The sequence below is a fragment of the Toxotes jaculatrix genome, chromosome 16, assembly GCF_017976425.1.
Source record: "Toxotes jaculatrix isolate fToxJac2 chromosome 16, fToxJac2.pri, whole genome shotgun sequence".
In the NCBI taxonomy this organism is placed as follows: Eukaryota; Metazoa; Chordata; class Actinopteri; family Toxotidae; genus Toxotes; species Toxotes jaculatrix.
Genome location: NC_054409.1, coordinates 21,958,521 through 21,973,142, shown reverse-complemented (window position 1 = coordinate 21,973,142; position 14,622 = coordinate 21,958,521). Strand labels below are relative to the sequence as shown.

Here is a 14,622-nt window from a genome sequence, read left to right as displayed (position 1 = left end):
GTATGGCAGCATTTAATGCTCTAGTTTTAGTCCTATATGTATACTAAGCGTATGTCCAATGTGGAGTCTATTAGCCTCCAGCCTGTCATGGGAAAATAAGATGGCAGCGTGATAAGCAAACAGTGTTGATACAGCCAACAACCCCGTCTTCTCCCTGGTGTCTGTATTGTGTGTGTGTAGGGTCTAATAGGTTCTCGTACATCTCACTGTGTAAGCCTGTGGTTATCCATGTGAAGTGTTGCAATAACACAGCAAAGACTGAAGTAAGAAGAAGAAATGGACAGTGGTGACACATTTCCTTTCAGTTGGCCTCTTTCTTCATCTGAGATTCAAATCCTACAAGCGAAGCAGCTGCCATGTTGCTGAGCTTTTGCAGTGGGATAGAGTTGTGAGGCTCCAGCAAAGAGCCGTGAGAACTGGTGTTTTTCTGTCGTGTTCCCAGAAGGTGAAAAGATTTTGCAGACTTTTGGTTTTGCCTGAAACAGAAATGCTGTCTCATGGTGGTTTGTTGTCGTTGGCTTTTACTGCTTGAGTTCCAGCTCTTATGAACTCCTACATGTAAGCTGGGTGTAGAGGTGGTGGAAGAAGTCTTAAACTCTGACGCGCTAACCTGTTCTGGGCTTCATTCAGTGCACTTGATGCCACTTCCCTAACCGCAAGTAGTGGTCAGGCTCTTGTACATTGATGTTTATACCACAAACAAAGCCCAGTCTGTGTGTGCTTACCACATACTACGTGTGTGTGTGTGTGTTGCTGTAGGACTGATGAGTTGCGACAGCTCAGTGCGCCGCTCCCAGACCTCAGAGGTCACATGACCCAGGGCAGACACTCTGATGTCATCCTGCTGTCGGCCCGCTCAGAGCTCTGGGGTCTACAGGCTACACCAAGGCCACCGTTTACAGTCTGTCTGGGAAGAGGGAGTCTTGTTTAGCTATTTCCAAATTCCTCAGTGAAAGTGTGCACTCATACGTCTTCCTGCTGCTTTCACCTGAACATTTGTTCAGAACCTGACAAGTCACGTCAGCTGGCACACTCTTAATCCATCCTAATATTTTCCCTGGTTTACTCGGTTGCTAGTGGAAATCATGGAGCAAAACTTCCTAAAGCACACTTAGCCAACCTGTGATACATTCTGCACCATTATGTGATGAATGCATGTACTAGGTACACGATAGCAGGGACTTCAACAGCCATTACAAAGACGTTTTTGTTAGTTCTGCGTACAATTTAATAGTAATAGGTTTTTATTTTTGAAGTAATCCCACTTTGCAGCCTGCATACCAGCGTGTTTTAACACTGATGTAGCTCTTTACGGTGTTGTGTATGTATGTCTGCATGTTTGCAACACATATTTACTGGCTCCTATTTAGTGTAATTTCTTATACACGCATGCTGCGAGACAAAGGAAAGCATATCGTTACTTGGAAATCAGTGTTATTTTCTGACATACTCTGTCTTTGAATAGATGCAGACTACTTTGTAGGCGACATAAGAGAAACACCTGTCTGAATTTTGCAATACAGCAAAGCTAAACATTGTGCTGCTGCTGAAAATGATTCATAAAGTTTAATCAACATGTCTCTGAAAGACTTTTCAATAAAAACTGAACATTACAACCTTAATGAAGGTAGGATTTATTGAAGGACTGTTGCATTAGACTGCTGTGGTTTTAGCAACATATAGCTAATAACCTACCAACTGCGTATATAGCAGTGTACCGAAATTAGAGGAAGTTTTTAGTGACTCTCAGGCTTAGTTCATGTTGGTTATCTTTTGTTGTTAGAAGGAGAAAGCAGTATAATACTGTGTTAAGCAGGGCTCTCTCCATGTCATGGGTTCCATTACTGCCTCTCAGGCAATAAACACTTGATTCCCCACACACAGGATATTGAAACTGGTATTGTACTCTAACAGAAAGAGAGTGAATTCCTGTCCTCCTCTGCCCAGCAGATGTTACATGATAAACTGCAGCTCTGTGGTTTTGTTTATCTGCCCTTTAAGGTGGTATTTCAGATTAAGGGTGTCAGCAACTTAACAGTTTCTTTTTGCGTTGATTTCACTCTGTAATTGTGTTGATGATGTTGTTGTGTGTGAAAGGACAATAGAATATATGTTTTGAAACCAGTCTGTGGTATATTTTGCAGCCATGGCTCTATAACCCGTAGATTGAACAGAGCCGTGTAATTATACCACTGCCTGTGTGTCATTCTCTGCCCATTGAAACCTTTTATTGACATAGGAGTCTGTGGCCTGATGAGCAAGCTATGTGCTATATATCTATATCTATATCTATATATATATAGATATAGATATGAGACTAAAATGAGTTCCCTGCAACTGATGGTTATTTAGTGACTAATCTGTTGGTTATGTTTTCTAAAGTTATTCAAAGTCTGAGTAAATTTGCCCATGAACCACAGGAGTTATTAGAAATGATAGGGTTAAATTGTCTTCAGGAAACAGGTGGCAGAAACAAGAGTCAAAGCTTTTTCATTCATGTTAAGCTGTTGTTTGCATAATAAGTATAACTTCTGTTATAAGTTCCCTGAACCCTCAGCAGTTCTCAGTCAGAGTACAAGGACCTGAGTAGTGGCACTGCCTTTTTTTCCAGGGAAAGAACCGGCTGCTTTTAGTTTAAATATCACCTGAAGCTATAGTTTATTGCTGTATATTAAATTCTGCGTTTAATAGCAAGTGAGGTTGCTGTTTTTTTTCCCGTCTGAGCTCGCCATGTAACCGCTTATGAGTGAGACCACTCTTCCCAGCATAAGCATTAGCGCACGTTCAACCATGACGACAGATGTCTATTTGCTGGGTTATTACCTACTTTTTTATTTTCTTTTTTCATTTTTCTCAGCCTAAAGCACACAAAGACGCTGAGTCCCCTGTAGCCTGTGCATGGCAGACATGGTGCAATGTGTCAGAGCCAGTACTTAAGTCTGTTTCTACGACTTAGATAAGTCTGTTGGGATCTGGTCCCTCTGGGATAATATTGGCATAGACTGGATATTGGACTGCCCACACTGCTCACTCTCTTCCTTTCTTCTGAACTCTATCAGTCAGTAGGAAGCTGTCTCAGCTGCACACTCAGCTATTGCTCAAACAAACGTGATTGACATGTGTGCTAACCTCTCAGCATGTTATCCTCTCTTTGGGGTGGGGCAGAGGGTTAAAAACCTCTCCATCTAAATCCAAGCATAATGAGTACGTCTGAATTTCACAATGTGTGGTTGGAATATTAAACGCCCAGCACGAGGGCTTTCATCAATGAGTCTCCAGACGAGGACGTTGAGAAACTGTGCAGCTTTCTAGTATCACTTCTCCCTGCTACTGTTCATATTGATGTGGTTGTACAGAACACATTTTGCTAACTTATAACTTTGCTAATTTAACTTATAAATGACATGTCAGGTTTGTTTAAGATGATTTATTTACATTCTTGCCTCCTTCATTGTAGAAATCTTTTTTTTTTCCACAATTGATTCCACTATTGTAACCTGGTCAAAAGTCAAAAACGCCCTGAGCTGTTTCCTGTGTTTGTTTTTATTTTTCTTAGTATTCATTGATATCACATTCCACATGAGCATAGTTGTTTGCAGAATGGACTTTCTTCCTGTTGCTGTTCTGCTCCGTTTGGAGCCCTGTATTTTCACCCATGTTCGTCACTTCCCTGTTTTGTAGATTGATTGGCCAATGGTCAATGTTTCCCTCATTCTGTGTTTCTTATAGTTCAGGCAGTGTAGTGCAAGTGTTACGTAAGGCCAGTGTAATGGTCTGTGTCTCACCTTCCTGTCTTGACATCTAATGCGTACAGTAGTTTGCATGTCATGCTGTTTGCTGCAGGCGGAGTAACAGCTAAACTTCTACTTTTTTAGATGTTGTTATAACAGGAAACAGATCTCAGTGGTCTGCTCACTGGGGTAAAATGTAGGCCAGTGAGATGTAGCCCAGAGAAGGATGCTTTTCTTTTAATGTCTATTTGCTCTGTAAATACAGTCCCAATGGAGCTAGCTCCAGCAGGAGTTTTATTTGACTCAAACTTCCTGACCTTTCGTTTTTGTCAGTGTGGAAAAAACGAGGCTGAACCCATGTGTTAAAACTGCTCTGATGCTGTAGCATGTGAACCAAAGTGCTGACAGTGGATTGCTCCAGGAATCAGGAAATATCTGTGACAGTCTTGGGTTGAGGTGAAACAACATTGGCGACGACAGTTTCAGACAAGAATGAGGATGAACTCAATTCTTGGGAGCCTGATGTTTTACTCACTGTATAATTTTCCTTATTTGCCTGTGGCTAATCTCATCTATCAGATAATCTGTCTTTTTCAAAACGTAAACATGCTCGTTACAAGCCCTGATTTGTATGTTTCTTCCCTCACTGAGGCAATAGCCAAGTGGAGGGCGATGAGGAAGTAAAGTGATTCTCCTTCTTCTTCTTCTTCTTCCCTTCTCAGAAGTGACAATGAGACTTTGAAGTAAGGTTGTCTAGAAAAAAAGTGTTAGCAAAGTTCAGAGTGTAGGCCACCCACTACTGCGAAACACAGTGTTGCTCTGATGACCAACAAACCTAACCTGCCATCTGTACTTTTGTAAACAGACAGCATGAGGAGCATAACCATTTGCTAAACCAATGCAGCTTTTATTTTGAATACAAACTCAACACAGTCAAAGTCATTATAGCAAAGGTCAGCGGAAGTCAGTCTAATGGCAAAGTTCATAAATGAAGTTTGTACTGATTCTGCAGACTGTCGGTTTGTTGCATGCTGATTCAGCTGATTCTTATCAGTCCTAGCATTTGATATCAGTGGGTCTGTCATTGTACAGGATATAGACCGACATACACTGCTCATTTGAGGCTGAACTTATATAGATATTTGGAAGTTTACATACATAATGATCAGGGCATTTCACAGGGTTAAAAATCCACTTGTCAGTGCTTTCTGTCACTGTCTGACAAACTATGTGAAGTGACAGTTTCTAAATGACATGAGGCCTAGTTTGGCCTTTCTGTTCTGCGGCTTCTTGTTACTTATTGGCCGACATGCACACTGTTTGCCCACATTGTTATTATTATTGTTGTTATCATCATCAGTAGTAGTAGTAGTACTTACATATGATCATTTACGATTATTAAGCATTTTGTTAAACCTAAACCTGAAAATTCTCATATAAATTATTCAGAGATGCGTCTGCATTTTTAAAGCATCGGTGCAACTAGACACTCTTACCCATTGGCATGGTTACGGCAACACAAACATACAGTCCTCTGACCGTCTCTTACTTTATATGCTCGAGCCTCGGATCAGTCTATCACCGTTTTAAACATTTTCAGCGTTCATCACTCTCAGACATGGCCAGGATGAGTATGGTCGACCAGAGGCTGCTGCAAATGCAGCTGGAAGCTGTGCAGACAATGGGAAAGCTGCTTTTAGAAAAAGCTTTCACGGTAATGTGTGATCAATAACTGAGGTATTGTGTTTTGTTTGTTAGGCTTGGGCCTTGTTCTGCTGACTGATCTGTCTGCATTCCTTTTGTGTCTGAAACACAGGGGGAAAAAAATAATGGCTTTGATGTGCTCTACCATAACATGAAGCATGGCCAAATTTCCTCCAAGGAGCTGACAGACTTCATCAGAGAAAGGTAAGACACTGTGGTCCCACACACATCACTTAGGCTTATTCTGAAGACATGACCATGTCTGTGTGGTAAACTAGTTAATCTAGTACAAACAACACGTTACCTGTTAACCTTTAATAATGTGTCTAGTTCTTCAATACATGTCTTTCCTGTCCTGTGGTTTTCTTGGTATATAAATGGATTTCCATGTCAACACCTGCAGCTCCTGTTCCTTGTATTGTGCTTGTAATAACACCCTGCTTAGCCGAGGCTGCTGCCAGTACTGGCTGAAACTTTGCTTGGTTGCTACCAATGTGCATCTTAGTGCAGCTGAAACTACAGAGTGTGGTTTTTGTAGTTTAAGAAATTAACCATGATAAATTGTGAGAAGCGGAAACTGTAAAGTTTCTCTAATTTACCATAAAAATTACCCCCCAAAGCCCCGTGTCAGCGCTGTGGCTGCAGGTAGATCAGTGCGGTTGCTATGCAAACTTTCTGTTTTTTTTGAAGGAGCTTAAACCTGAGCCCACCTGTAACTTGGCATGATAATACCGTAATAATAGCTTCTGTTCAAGCTCTTCCCACCTCCATAAAGATTAGCCTCACTGTGTGAGAGGTGTGTGTTCATATCCAGCTACATGATAGATGGTCTGCTACTGGAATTCAGCAGTAGATTCCACTCTCTACCTGACTTTGAGGAATGCACTCAGTCAGATTAGATATCCTCGATCACCTGTGTTTAATAATGAATGATGACAATCCAGGAGTTACTCTACACTTACATTAAGGAAAATCTGCTTCTTTCCATTATGCTAATTACGTTTTAATTTCATTAAAGTAAAATAATAATCATCATCATCATCATGAGCCAGTGTCTTAATGTGGCTAATATGTATATTTAAGCACATTTATTCCTTTGGTAGCAGCTTGGTGCAAATGAAAACATGTCTTCTTTCTAAAGAAGATTTTACAAAAATGAAATGTGACTTAGTGTTGCTGAATGATCCCTGTGATTGGTTGTTCAGCCATTTGTAAAGTGCTGCTGTTTAAACTGTTTAAATCATCTTTTAGCTTTTAACTTTGCTTAATTATTAACTCTTTTCTCAGTCTGTGGCCGTGTGGTTGTTTCTAATCAGAATCAGAATCTGAAGAACTATATAACTGTACAACTTATACTCTGCAAATGAATCCATGAATTATTGACAAAGGAGACAGAAGGGCAGGTAGAGATCAACTTATTGTGTTTTACTATAATTGCTTATATTGCTTAGGGGTATAATAATTCTGTTCACTTAGGAGTTCAGAGACCTGAGTGATGTTTCATGGTTGTTCCCCTTTGAAAAACTGCACTGTGCCTCCCTCTGGTGGGCAAAACAGCACTGTGCACTGTGTTAATGTATTCCCAGGATATTTTCCTGTCTGAATGAATGCCTGTTGCCTAAAAGCATTTTAAGGCTGAGATTATATTAGCAGTCTCTAAGACATAGACACCACTCTTATAAAATCTCTTGCTGCTGCTTTGTACCTGCACTGCACGTAAAATTTAAACTTCAATAAGTTCAGTAACTTCAAGTCCTGATTTAGAAGTTTGAACACTATTTTTTAAATGGTTATTTTTTATTTATAACATGATAATGTATAAAAATGAATTTAACCTATAATGCATCTCTAGCTTGTCCCATCCTGTGTGTTGTTGTTGTGCTGTGTGTGAGTTTCTTGTTTGTTTGTGTGTGTGTGTGTGTGTGTGTGTGTGTGTGTGTGTGTGTGTGTGTGTGTGTGTGTGTGTGTGTGTGTGTGTGTGTGTGTGTGTGTGTGTGTGTGTGTGTGTGTGCACGATTGTCCTGTTTCCCCCTGGCTGACCTTGTTCCTGTGACGTGACTGCAGAGAGAGGCTGGCAAAATGAGACATACATAATTCAGGCTTTCACTATAACACTGCTACAGTTTTCTTTTTTTCTCACTCCTGTCACTTTGCTGCAGAATGAAGGAATAAAAAGGAAAATTGAGAGAAGCAGGGTTTCAAACACTAGCTTTCATACCCTGTCAGCTTCAACATGAGGTTTATGAACAAATCACAAGCCAAACCACACGTATTTGCCCACACACTGTGCATGTGGTCAAACATTTATGTTGCGAGCTCTAAGAGGGTGTTTTTGGCTGGGATCTGCAGTTGTTCAGTGGCATGCCCTATTTGAGCCATAACCTAGTTGCAAATACTTTAGAAAAACTTTGTCATACTATACAATACAGGTTTTTTTTTTTTTTTTAAAGTAGAACTGTTATTTTGGCATCATTGGCATACAACAGTGTTCATTTCGGGTTCAAGTTTTGTTTGTGATTGTTTGTAATGATTTGATGAGTGATTTCTCTGTCTGTGTTGTGTTTTTGGTCTGTCCTAGGAGTACCATTGAAGAGGCCTACGCCAGGTCAATGACCAAACTCGCCAAGTCAGCCGGCAACTTTTCTCAGCTTGGGTGAGTGTAAACAGCTTTCGACCTTTCTGAGGAAAAGACCAGGATGAATTAATGTAAGAAGGTCTTGCCATGTCCTAGCCTCTGAAGTGGCTGTCATCCTTTATCCCAGGACATTCGCTCCAGTGTGGGATGTGTTCAAGACCTCGACAGAGAAGCTGGCCAGCTGTCACATGGAGCTAGTGAGGAAACTACAGGAACTTATAAAAGAGGTTCAGAAGTACGTGGAAGAGCAGGCCAAAGCACACAAAAAGGTACGGAGATGCAGAGTAAAGGAAACTACAGCATTTGGGTAGATCAAAGTTGTTATTGTTTGACATTTTTGGATACTATTTTTTTTATTTACAGTTTTTTCCGTTTTTTTTTTTTTTTTTTTTTTTTTTCATTTAGAAAACGAAGCTGAATTTTTCAAATGTTAAATGTAGCAGTGCAAGAACTGCCTAAAAATACAATTTGAAAAAAGCAGATTTAAATTGTTTTAAAACATAAAAAAAATAAAATAAATAAAGACAAGTTCAAGTCTTAGCGAGCATTTGTGCCAGCGTTTGCTTCTTGGTGGCATGGACACATTTCGGTTGCTACCATAGGTGCTGAGGTGTGGACAGGCACATGTCTGACGCTCTTTCCCTTGAACTGTTTTTCTTCCAACCATCACAAGTAGCTTGCTGCTTCGCGGTTGCCACACAGACACTACAAGGTTGTCTTCATTGAGGGAAATGAAGAGTTTAAATATAGACCCGTTCTCATCTCTTTTTTCTCTCTGTTATGAATTGTCTCACACTTGTCCCTAGAGTGAAAAAAACATGACATGGACCAGACGTTAATACTCCACAAGAAACATTAAATATTTTAGTTAATCCCATCTTGAGAAAATGTAGTGTGTAGTGTTATTCTATGAAGCTTTTTTTTTTCTACACCTCACTCGTCCATGTCTGTTCCCTGCTGAGACACACCATCAGCTCATATCTCATGCATGAAGCCACAGAGCACAAAGTAAAATAGGAGCTTGGAATTAGTGGAGTTGTGTTTGTGCTTTGAGCATGACAAAAAGGCTGTCACAGTTTCTCTCCGTCACTTCCCTGCACTCCCTGTTCCTCCCTGCTTTGTGTTTCTTGGCCAACTTGCACGTTGTAGTTAAGTGGTGCAAATAACAAAAAATAAACACTCATGTTGGACTAGGTGCTCAGAATTTGTACATAATTTAGGTTTTTGCCAGTTCAGTCTTCTTCTACTCACTCCAGTGTTTACATTATACTGTGACAAAACAATAACGCGGAAAACTATTAACGTGCTGAGCTTACAGTGTGGTCTCTGTAATTGTAGGTCATTACCCCTCCTGATTATATTTCTCTTTTTACGCCCTTTAACTGTTCAAGTTGATATGAAGAGCTATAAAAATAGAACAAATGCGGTCTGTTCAGATCAAGTACGGAGTTATATCCATTTTAATAGCCACTGCATAGCTTTAATCACGTCCGTCTGTACTGTGCAACAGTTTTGTGTCACATGCCACAGAGTGAAACGGAGGAAGTAAAATAGTCTTTTACTAGAGCACTAAAGGACCTCTGTGTATTTTTTTTTTCTTTTTGCTCACATAATAAACAAGGGTGTTCCAGGACAAGTGTTGACTGTGTATTACGCTAAAATGGAACTATAGAGCCATGGGTGACTCTTGCACTCATTATTTAGCCTGTGGTTAGCTGAGTAACTGCACAAAACGTTTGCGTATTGTTAGACAAAAGAAGAGGTGGCGTCCACCCTGGAGGCCGTCCAGAACATCCAGACCATATCTCAGGCTCTGCAGAAGTCCAAGGAGAATTACAATGCCAAAACGCTGGAGCAGGAGCGCCTTCGCAAAGAAGGGGCCACCCAGAGAGATGTGGACAAGGTGGGAGGTCACACTCGCACGTACACACACCCACATAATCATGGTATGCTAATAAGGCATGATGAAGTGACTTAACACAGTCTATACAGAAACTTTAACCCCCCCAAAAGCCTCTTGCCTTCAAATGCTAAGAGGAGTTTGGTTTCCTCGCTGATTTGTCAGTTGTATCTGGGAAAACAGAGGCCTATTGTCTACAGTATGTGAACTGATGATAGCCATTTATCTGTCTGTTTATACTTTGCAGGCTGGAGTGAAAGCCAAAAAAGCCACAGAGACCTACAAGTCCTATGTGGAGAAATATGCCACAGCTAAGTCAGAATTTGAACAGAAGATGGCAGAAACTGCACAGGTACTGAGAGAAATGAATTTCCTCGTGCTGTGTGCGTGTGCCTAAATGAAATATGTGCTCACAAACTCTGTCTGTTGTCTGTCTCTGTGGCATGCAACACTTTTATTGTGTAATGTGTCAGTCTTGTGTGTGCGTGTGTGTGTTCCATGTTTCGTGCCCTGTATCATCTCCAGATTGTGTTTTTTCCTCTGCAACGGAATCATTGTGGAAAGCCCTGATTGGATCCATCTGAAGGACTGATTAGATAAACTCCAAATTAAAATCAGATCAACAGAATTTGGCCTCCATATCCTCCTGCACCGCAGCAGCTACGCCACCAGAAATGGTTCCAGTTATCCCATCATTTTTGTTTTCCCCAAGAAGGAGCGGCGTTGCAGCTTTGCTTCCTTGAGATCACAGTCTACGGCTCATCTCAAACTCGGCACATGTGGACATGAGTTATAAACACTGAACACATGTGCTCTCTGACATCACTGGAGCTCCTACATGTGTGTACTCTTTGTCTGAGTGTGTCTGTGGGTGGGTGGGTTTGTCTGTGTGCGAGTGCATGCTGGCTGCTATTGCGGTGAATGACAGAAGTACAGCCTTGCTTGTGTGCACGTCTCTGTAGTCTAGATGCAGCAGTGAGAGGCTCTTTATCTCTGTGTGTTTGTGGTGAGAAAGGCTCATCTTCCTCTCCCTCCACACTGTGATTCTCCAGTTTCTGATTATTTACGCTCCCTCTGCTCGGTTTACCCCAAAAGCCCGGAGTGAGACTCAAATGGAAGTAACTACTACCATTTAAGGTTATGATCTACACCAAACTGCTGCTTACAGCCAGAAATGAACCCCGTCAATGTATCTCATGAACAGAATAATTGACGTCTCGTGGGAGAACCAATGTGTGTGTGAGCGCCTTAGACCACCCAAACAGACACATAGGAAGTGGCAGACACAAAATAAGGAAGTGAAGTTTCCTTTGCTGCGTTTTTGTCCTTAACTTATTTTTGTTTTCATCCCTGTTAAATGAGACTGATACCGTGATGCACATTTGGTGGCAAGGAGTTCATTTGGTTCCATGCGACTGTGGATGATCTGTTGCGTCGCCGCGCCATAACTGTCCTCGCCCTGTGTTACAGAAATTCCAAGACATTGAAGAAAGCCACATCCTCCACATGAAGGAGATCATTCAGTCATACTCACAGTCTGTCGACGAAACACACGTTCAAATAGGAGAGGTGAGTGTGTACGCACACATGCACACACACACACATGCACACATACATATTCTCTGACATTCCTGTGGGTGGAGTAGGTGTCTTGTTGACCTGAGGCTGTGCTCACTGGGTTCACTGTGTGTCATATCAATTAGTGTCGTCTTTGATCTCGCTAATCATTTAACTGAGAAGCAGGAAATGGTCCATTCAGCCTTCTATGCCAAGCAATTAAAAACTGATCAAAACTCCCTCTCAGCCTATCTAAAACACCTCCAGAAGTCCAAACACTTGCCAAATACTGTGTCTGATAGTTAAAAGTGCTGCATAGGTCTGTTTGTTTTCTGGAAGAGTGTGTTTAGGTTTTGGAAAATGGCAGCAACTCCGATCATCTCCAATTGTGAAGGCTTTCAAACACATTCACAACTATATTAATCAGTATTTAACATTAAACAGAGATTTCTTTTCATTTATTTATCCAGCAATCATACTTACCAGTGCCACACAGAATAACGCAAGACTACAATCTGCTGTTCTGCTCTCATTAATCTGTGGCTGCTCTGTCATGATCCAGCTGCTGCAGTTCCCTCATTGTCCACAGAGGGCGACACAGCTCTACTGTCTCAGGGAGCGTCTCAGTCCAGGCTGCTGCTCGTGCGGCAAGTTGGAAAGAATGTGGAGCAACAGACTACCGCAGGTTTTTTCGGCCTCACAGTTCCTCCTTCTGAGCAGGAGATGGGCAGTGCTGCTGCCTGTAGATGAGCCAAATTAAAAGACCGCCCGAAGACAAGTGGCCAGTTTTTCCAAACCAGAAAATCCAAATCAATCTGAGAAAGTGTGATTTGGTGATAAGTACTGTCCAAAACCAAATTGTGTGGGACTTTGGGAATACCATTATTACATAAGGGTGAGGCGAGAAGGAGAGGGAGAGGGAGGGAGGAGGGAGAGAGAAGGGCAATGGAGGCTGGAACCAGTTTTATCTCTGCAACATTGTGCTTAGTCACTGAGCCCACAGGCATTCATGCTGACAGGCAAACAGACAAAATCATACATGTGCATATTCTCACATTTAAAAGATCAGATATAATGAGGACTGCTTCAGTTACACACACACACACACACACACACACACACACTATCACACACGGAAGACATGAAGCCACTATACTATAAAGTTGGGAATAATTTTATTGACATGTGTGTTACATTTCATGTCAGTCTCTATCTTCATTGAGCAAGAAACCGTATGAATATTAACTTCTAGTTATTATCCTTGCATTCTGTCCCACTGATGTATTTCTTCAGTAATACTGAATATACCTAAATGGATATTTTATTGTTATACTCAAGAGGATGTGCTAAAAGGCTAATGTGCACCAATAATAAATACAAAAAAAAAAACAATAAAAATTAAGGATTTGAAAAAAATATGTTAAAAGTCAAATTTATAGTTTGCGTCTCTAAGAAACAAATCCAGCAATCACACACTGGACTGGAAAACCATTGAGACCTTGACTGCAAACAAGAATAGAGTGAAGCATTGTTATCGTCACACCACAGAAAGAGCCAACCAAAGCAAACATGCAGTTTTCAATGGTTAAATGTGATGTGTTTGCCAAGGGAGTGCGGGAAAAGTGAAGGTAAACAAGTACATCACAGTTATTAGAGGATGTCATGGAACTGCTTTCACTTAAGTTCACTCAAATGCTACAACGTGCATTGGCTCAAAAAAAAATGTCTTAAAAAGCCTGAATCCCTCTTTGTAGTGTATAATGGATAAAGTTGTTGATGTTCTAACAAATTCTCATAGGGAAAAAAATACAGGTAGCATTGACAGTACTACAGATAATCAAAGATGTTTAGGAATAATCTTAAAATGAATCATAGTAAAACTATGGCAGATAAATAAATAATTCTTTCTTTTGGTTTAATATTTATCTGTGAATCAGAGGAAGGCAAGAAAACAAACACTTCTGTAAAACCTGGCATCTCTGAGTTCTGAAGATACTTCAGGGGTAGATGACGAAGATGTTGCAGATTTGACTTTTTCTTCAAACTGGTTCATTTTTGGGAAGTTGGTCAGGGTGCATGTCCTTGTCGCTGCACTAGTGAGTACTGGTTGGATACTGATTGGAGTACCTGCGAACAGGTTTGCACGTCTGCAGTGGGATAGCAGGAATCTCTAGCTTAAGCCTTAAAGTTATGTTCCTGGTGAGTCCATGTGTATCAGACGAGACATATTTAAACTGAGACCAGACCAACAGTGGAGCTAGCGCTGACTTTGACATTTGAACAAGGGCAGTTGGGGGAAACAACGAAACAACAACAACAAAAAGGTTATTTTTGTCTTCCATGCAGCTCCTCCAACAGTTGAGTCCAGCTTTGGAGCTGCCGTCAGTCCAGGGACATTAAACTGCCAGAGAAAAGTGATTGCAGGGAAGTTCAGGGAATGAAACCAAAGCAAAGGGTACTTGTAACCCAAAGTGTCACTAAAATCAAGAAATAATCATGACATTTTCATCCAATATCAGCTCAGTGGGCGTGAAGGATAAGAGGGTGAGCAGTGTAAAGAAAATGCCTTATATAGTTATATTAAGTTCCTGTTTGAGTTGAGAGAAGTGCAGAGTGTTGTTCCCTGTGCAGAGAGCTTTAAACTCACATAAGGGCAGGTGTGTCTGTCAGTGTGCGTGCTGTGTTTGTTTTTTTAAGTGAGCATTTGTGTGTGAGTGAGGATCCCTTGAAGGCAGATGCATGTTTCGAGCATGTGGGTTAAAGAAGGCTCCACAGGATGAATTGTGTGTGTGTGTGTGTGTGTGTGTGTGTGTGTGTGTGTGTGTGTGTGTGTGTGTGTGTGTGTGTGTGAGTGTGAGAGAGAGGGAGAGGCGAGCAGGGCACGCAGGTTGATGACATTAGTGCCCCCCCGTCATGGCAGCAGCACCTGACAGATTGCGTGTGCTGCAGTGAGCATACTTCCTCACCACAGCAACATCCCTGCTGCCCACCCCTCCCCTCCCCCCTCCAACATCCTCTCCTGCCAGGGTACAGAAGGCTAATGCACTCCACCTCACTACAGGGACCCGGGGGGCAGACACATGTGTGTGTATGCG

The 14,622-nt window shown here is 41.4% G+C and overlaps 1 protein-coding gene across 7 annotated transcripts in view; it reads left to right on the top strand.

The window, feature by feature from the left end:
* Positions 1-14,622, top strand: part of fcho2 (FCH and mu domain containing endocytic adaptor 2) — a 39,928-nt gene that overhangs the window by 2,084 nt on the left and 23,222 nt on the right. For all 7 annotated transcript variants that reach the window (XM_041058669.1, XM_041058667.1, XM_041058668.1 and 4 more), the window contains exons 2-7: positions 5,548-5,639; positions 8,014-8,088; positions 8,198-8,339; positions 9,821-9,973; positions 10,218-10,322; positions 11,441-11,539. In XM_041058669.1, coding sequence (XP_040914603.1) covers positions 5,548-5,639; positions 8,014-8,088; positions 8,198-8,339; positions 9,821-9,973; positions 10,218-10,322; positions 11,441-11,539 — 666 coding nt within the window. The remainder of the gene's footprint in view (positions 1-5,547; positions 5,640-8,013; positions 8,089-8,197; positions 8,340-9,820; positions 9,974-10,217; positions 10,323-11,440; positions 11,540-14,622) is intronic.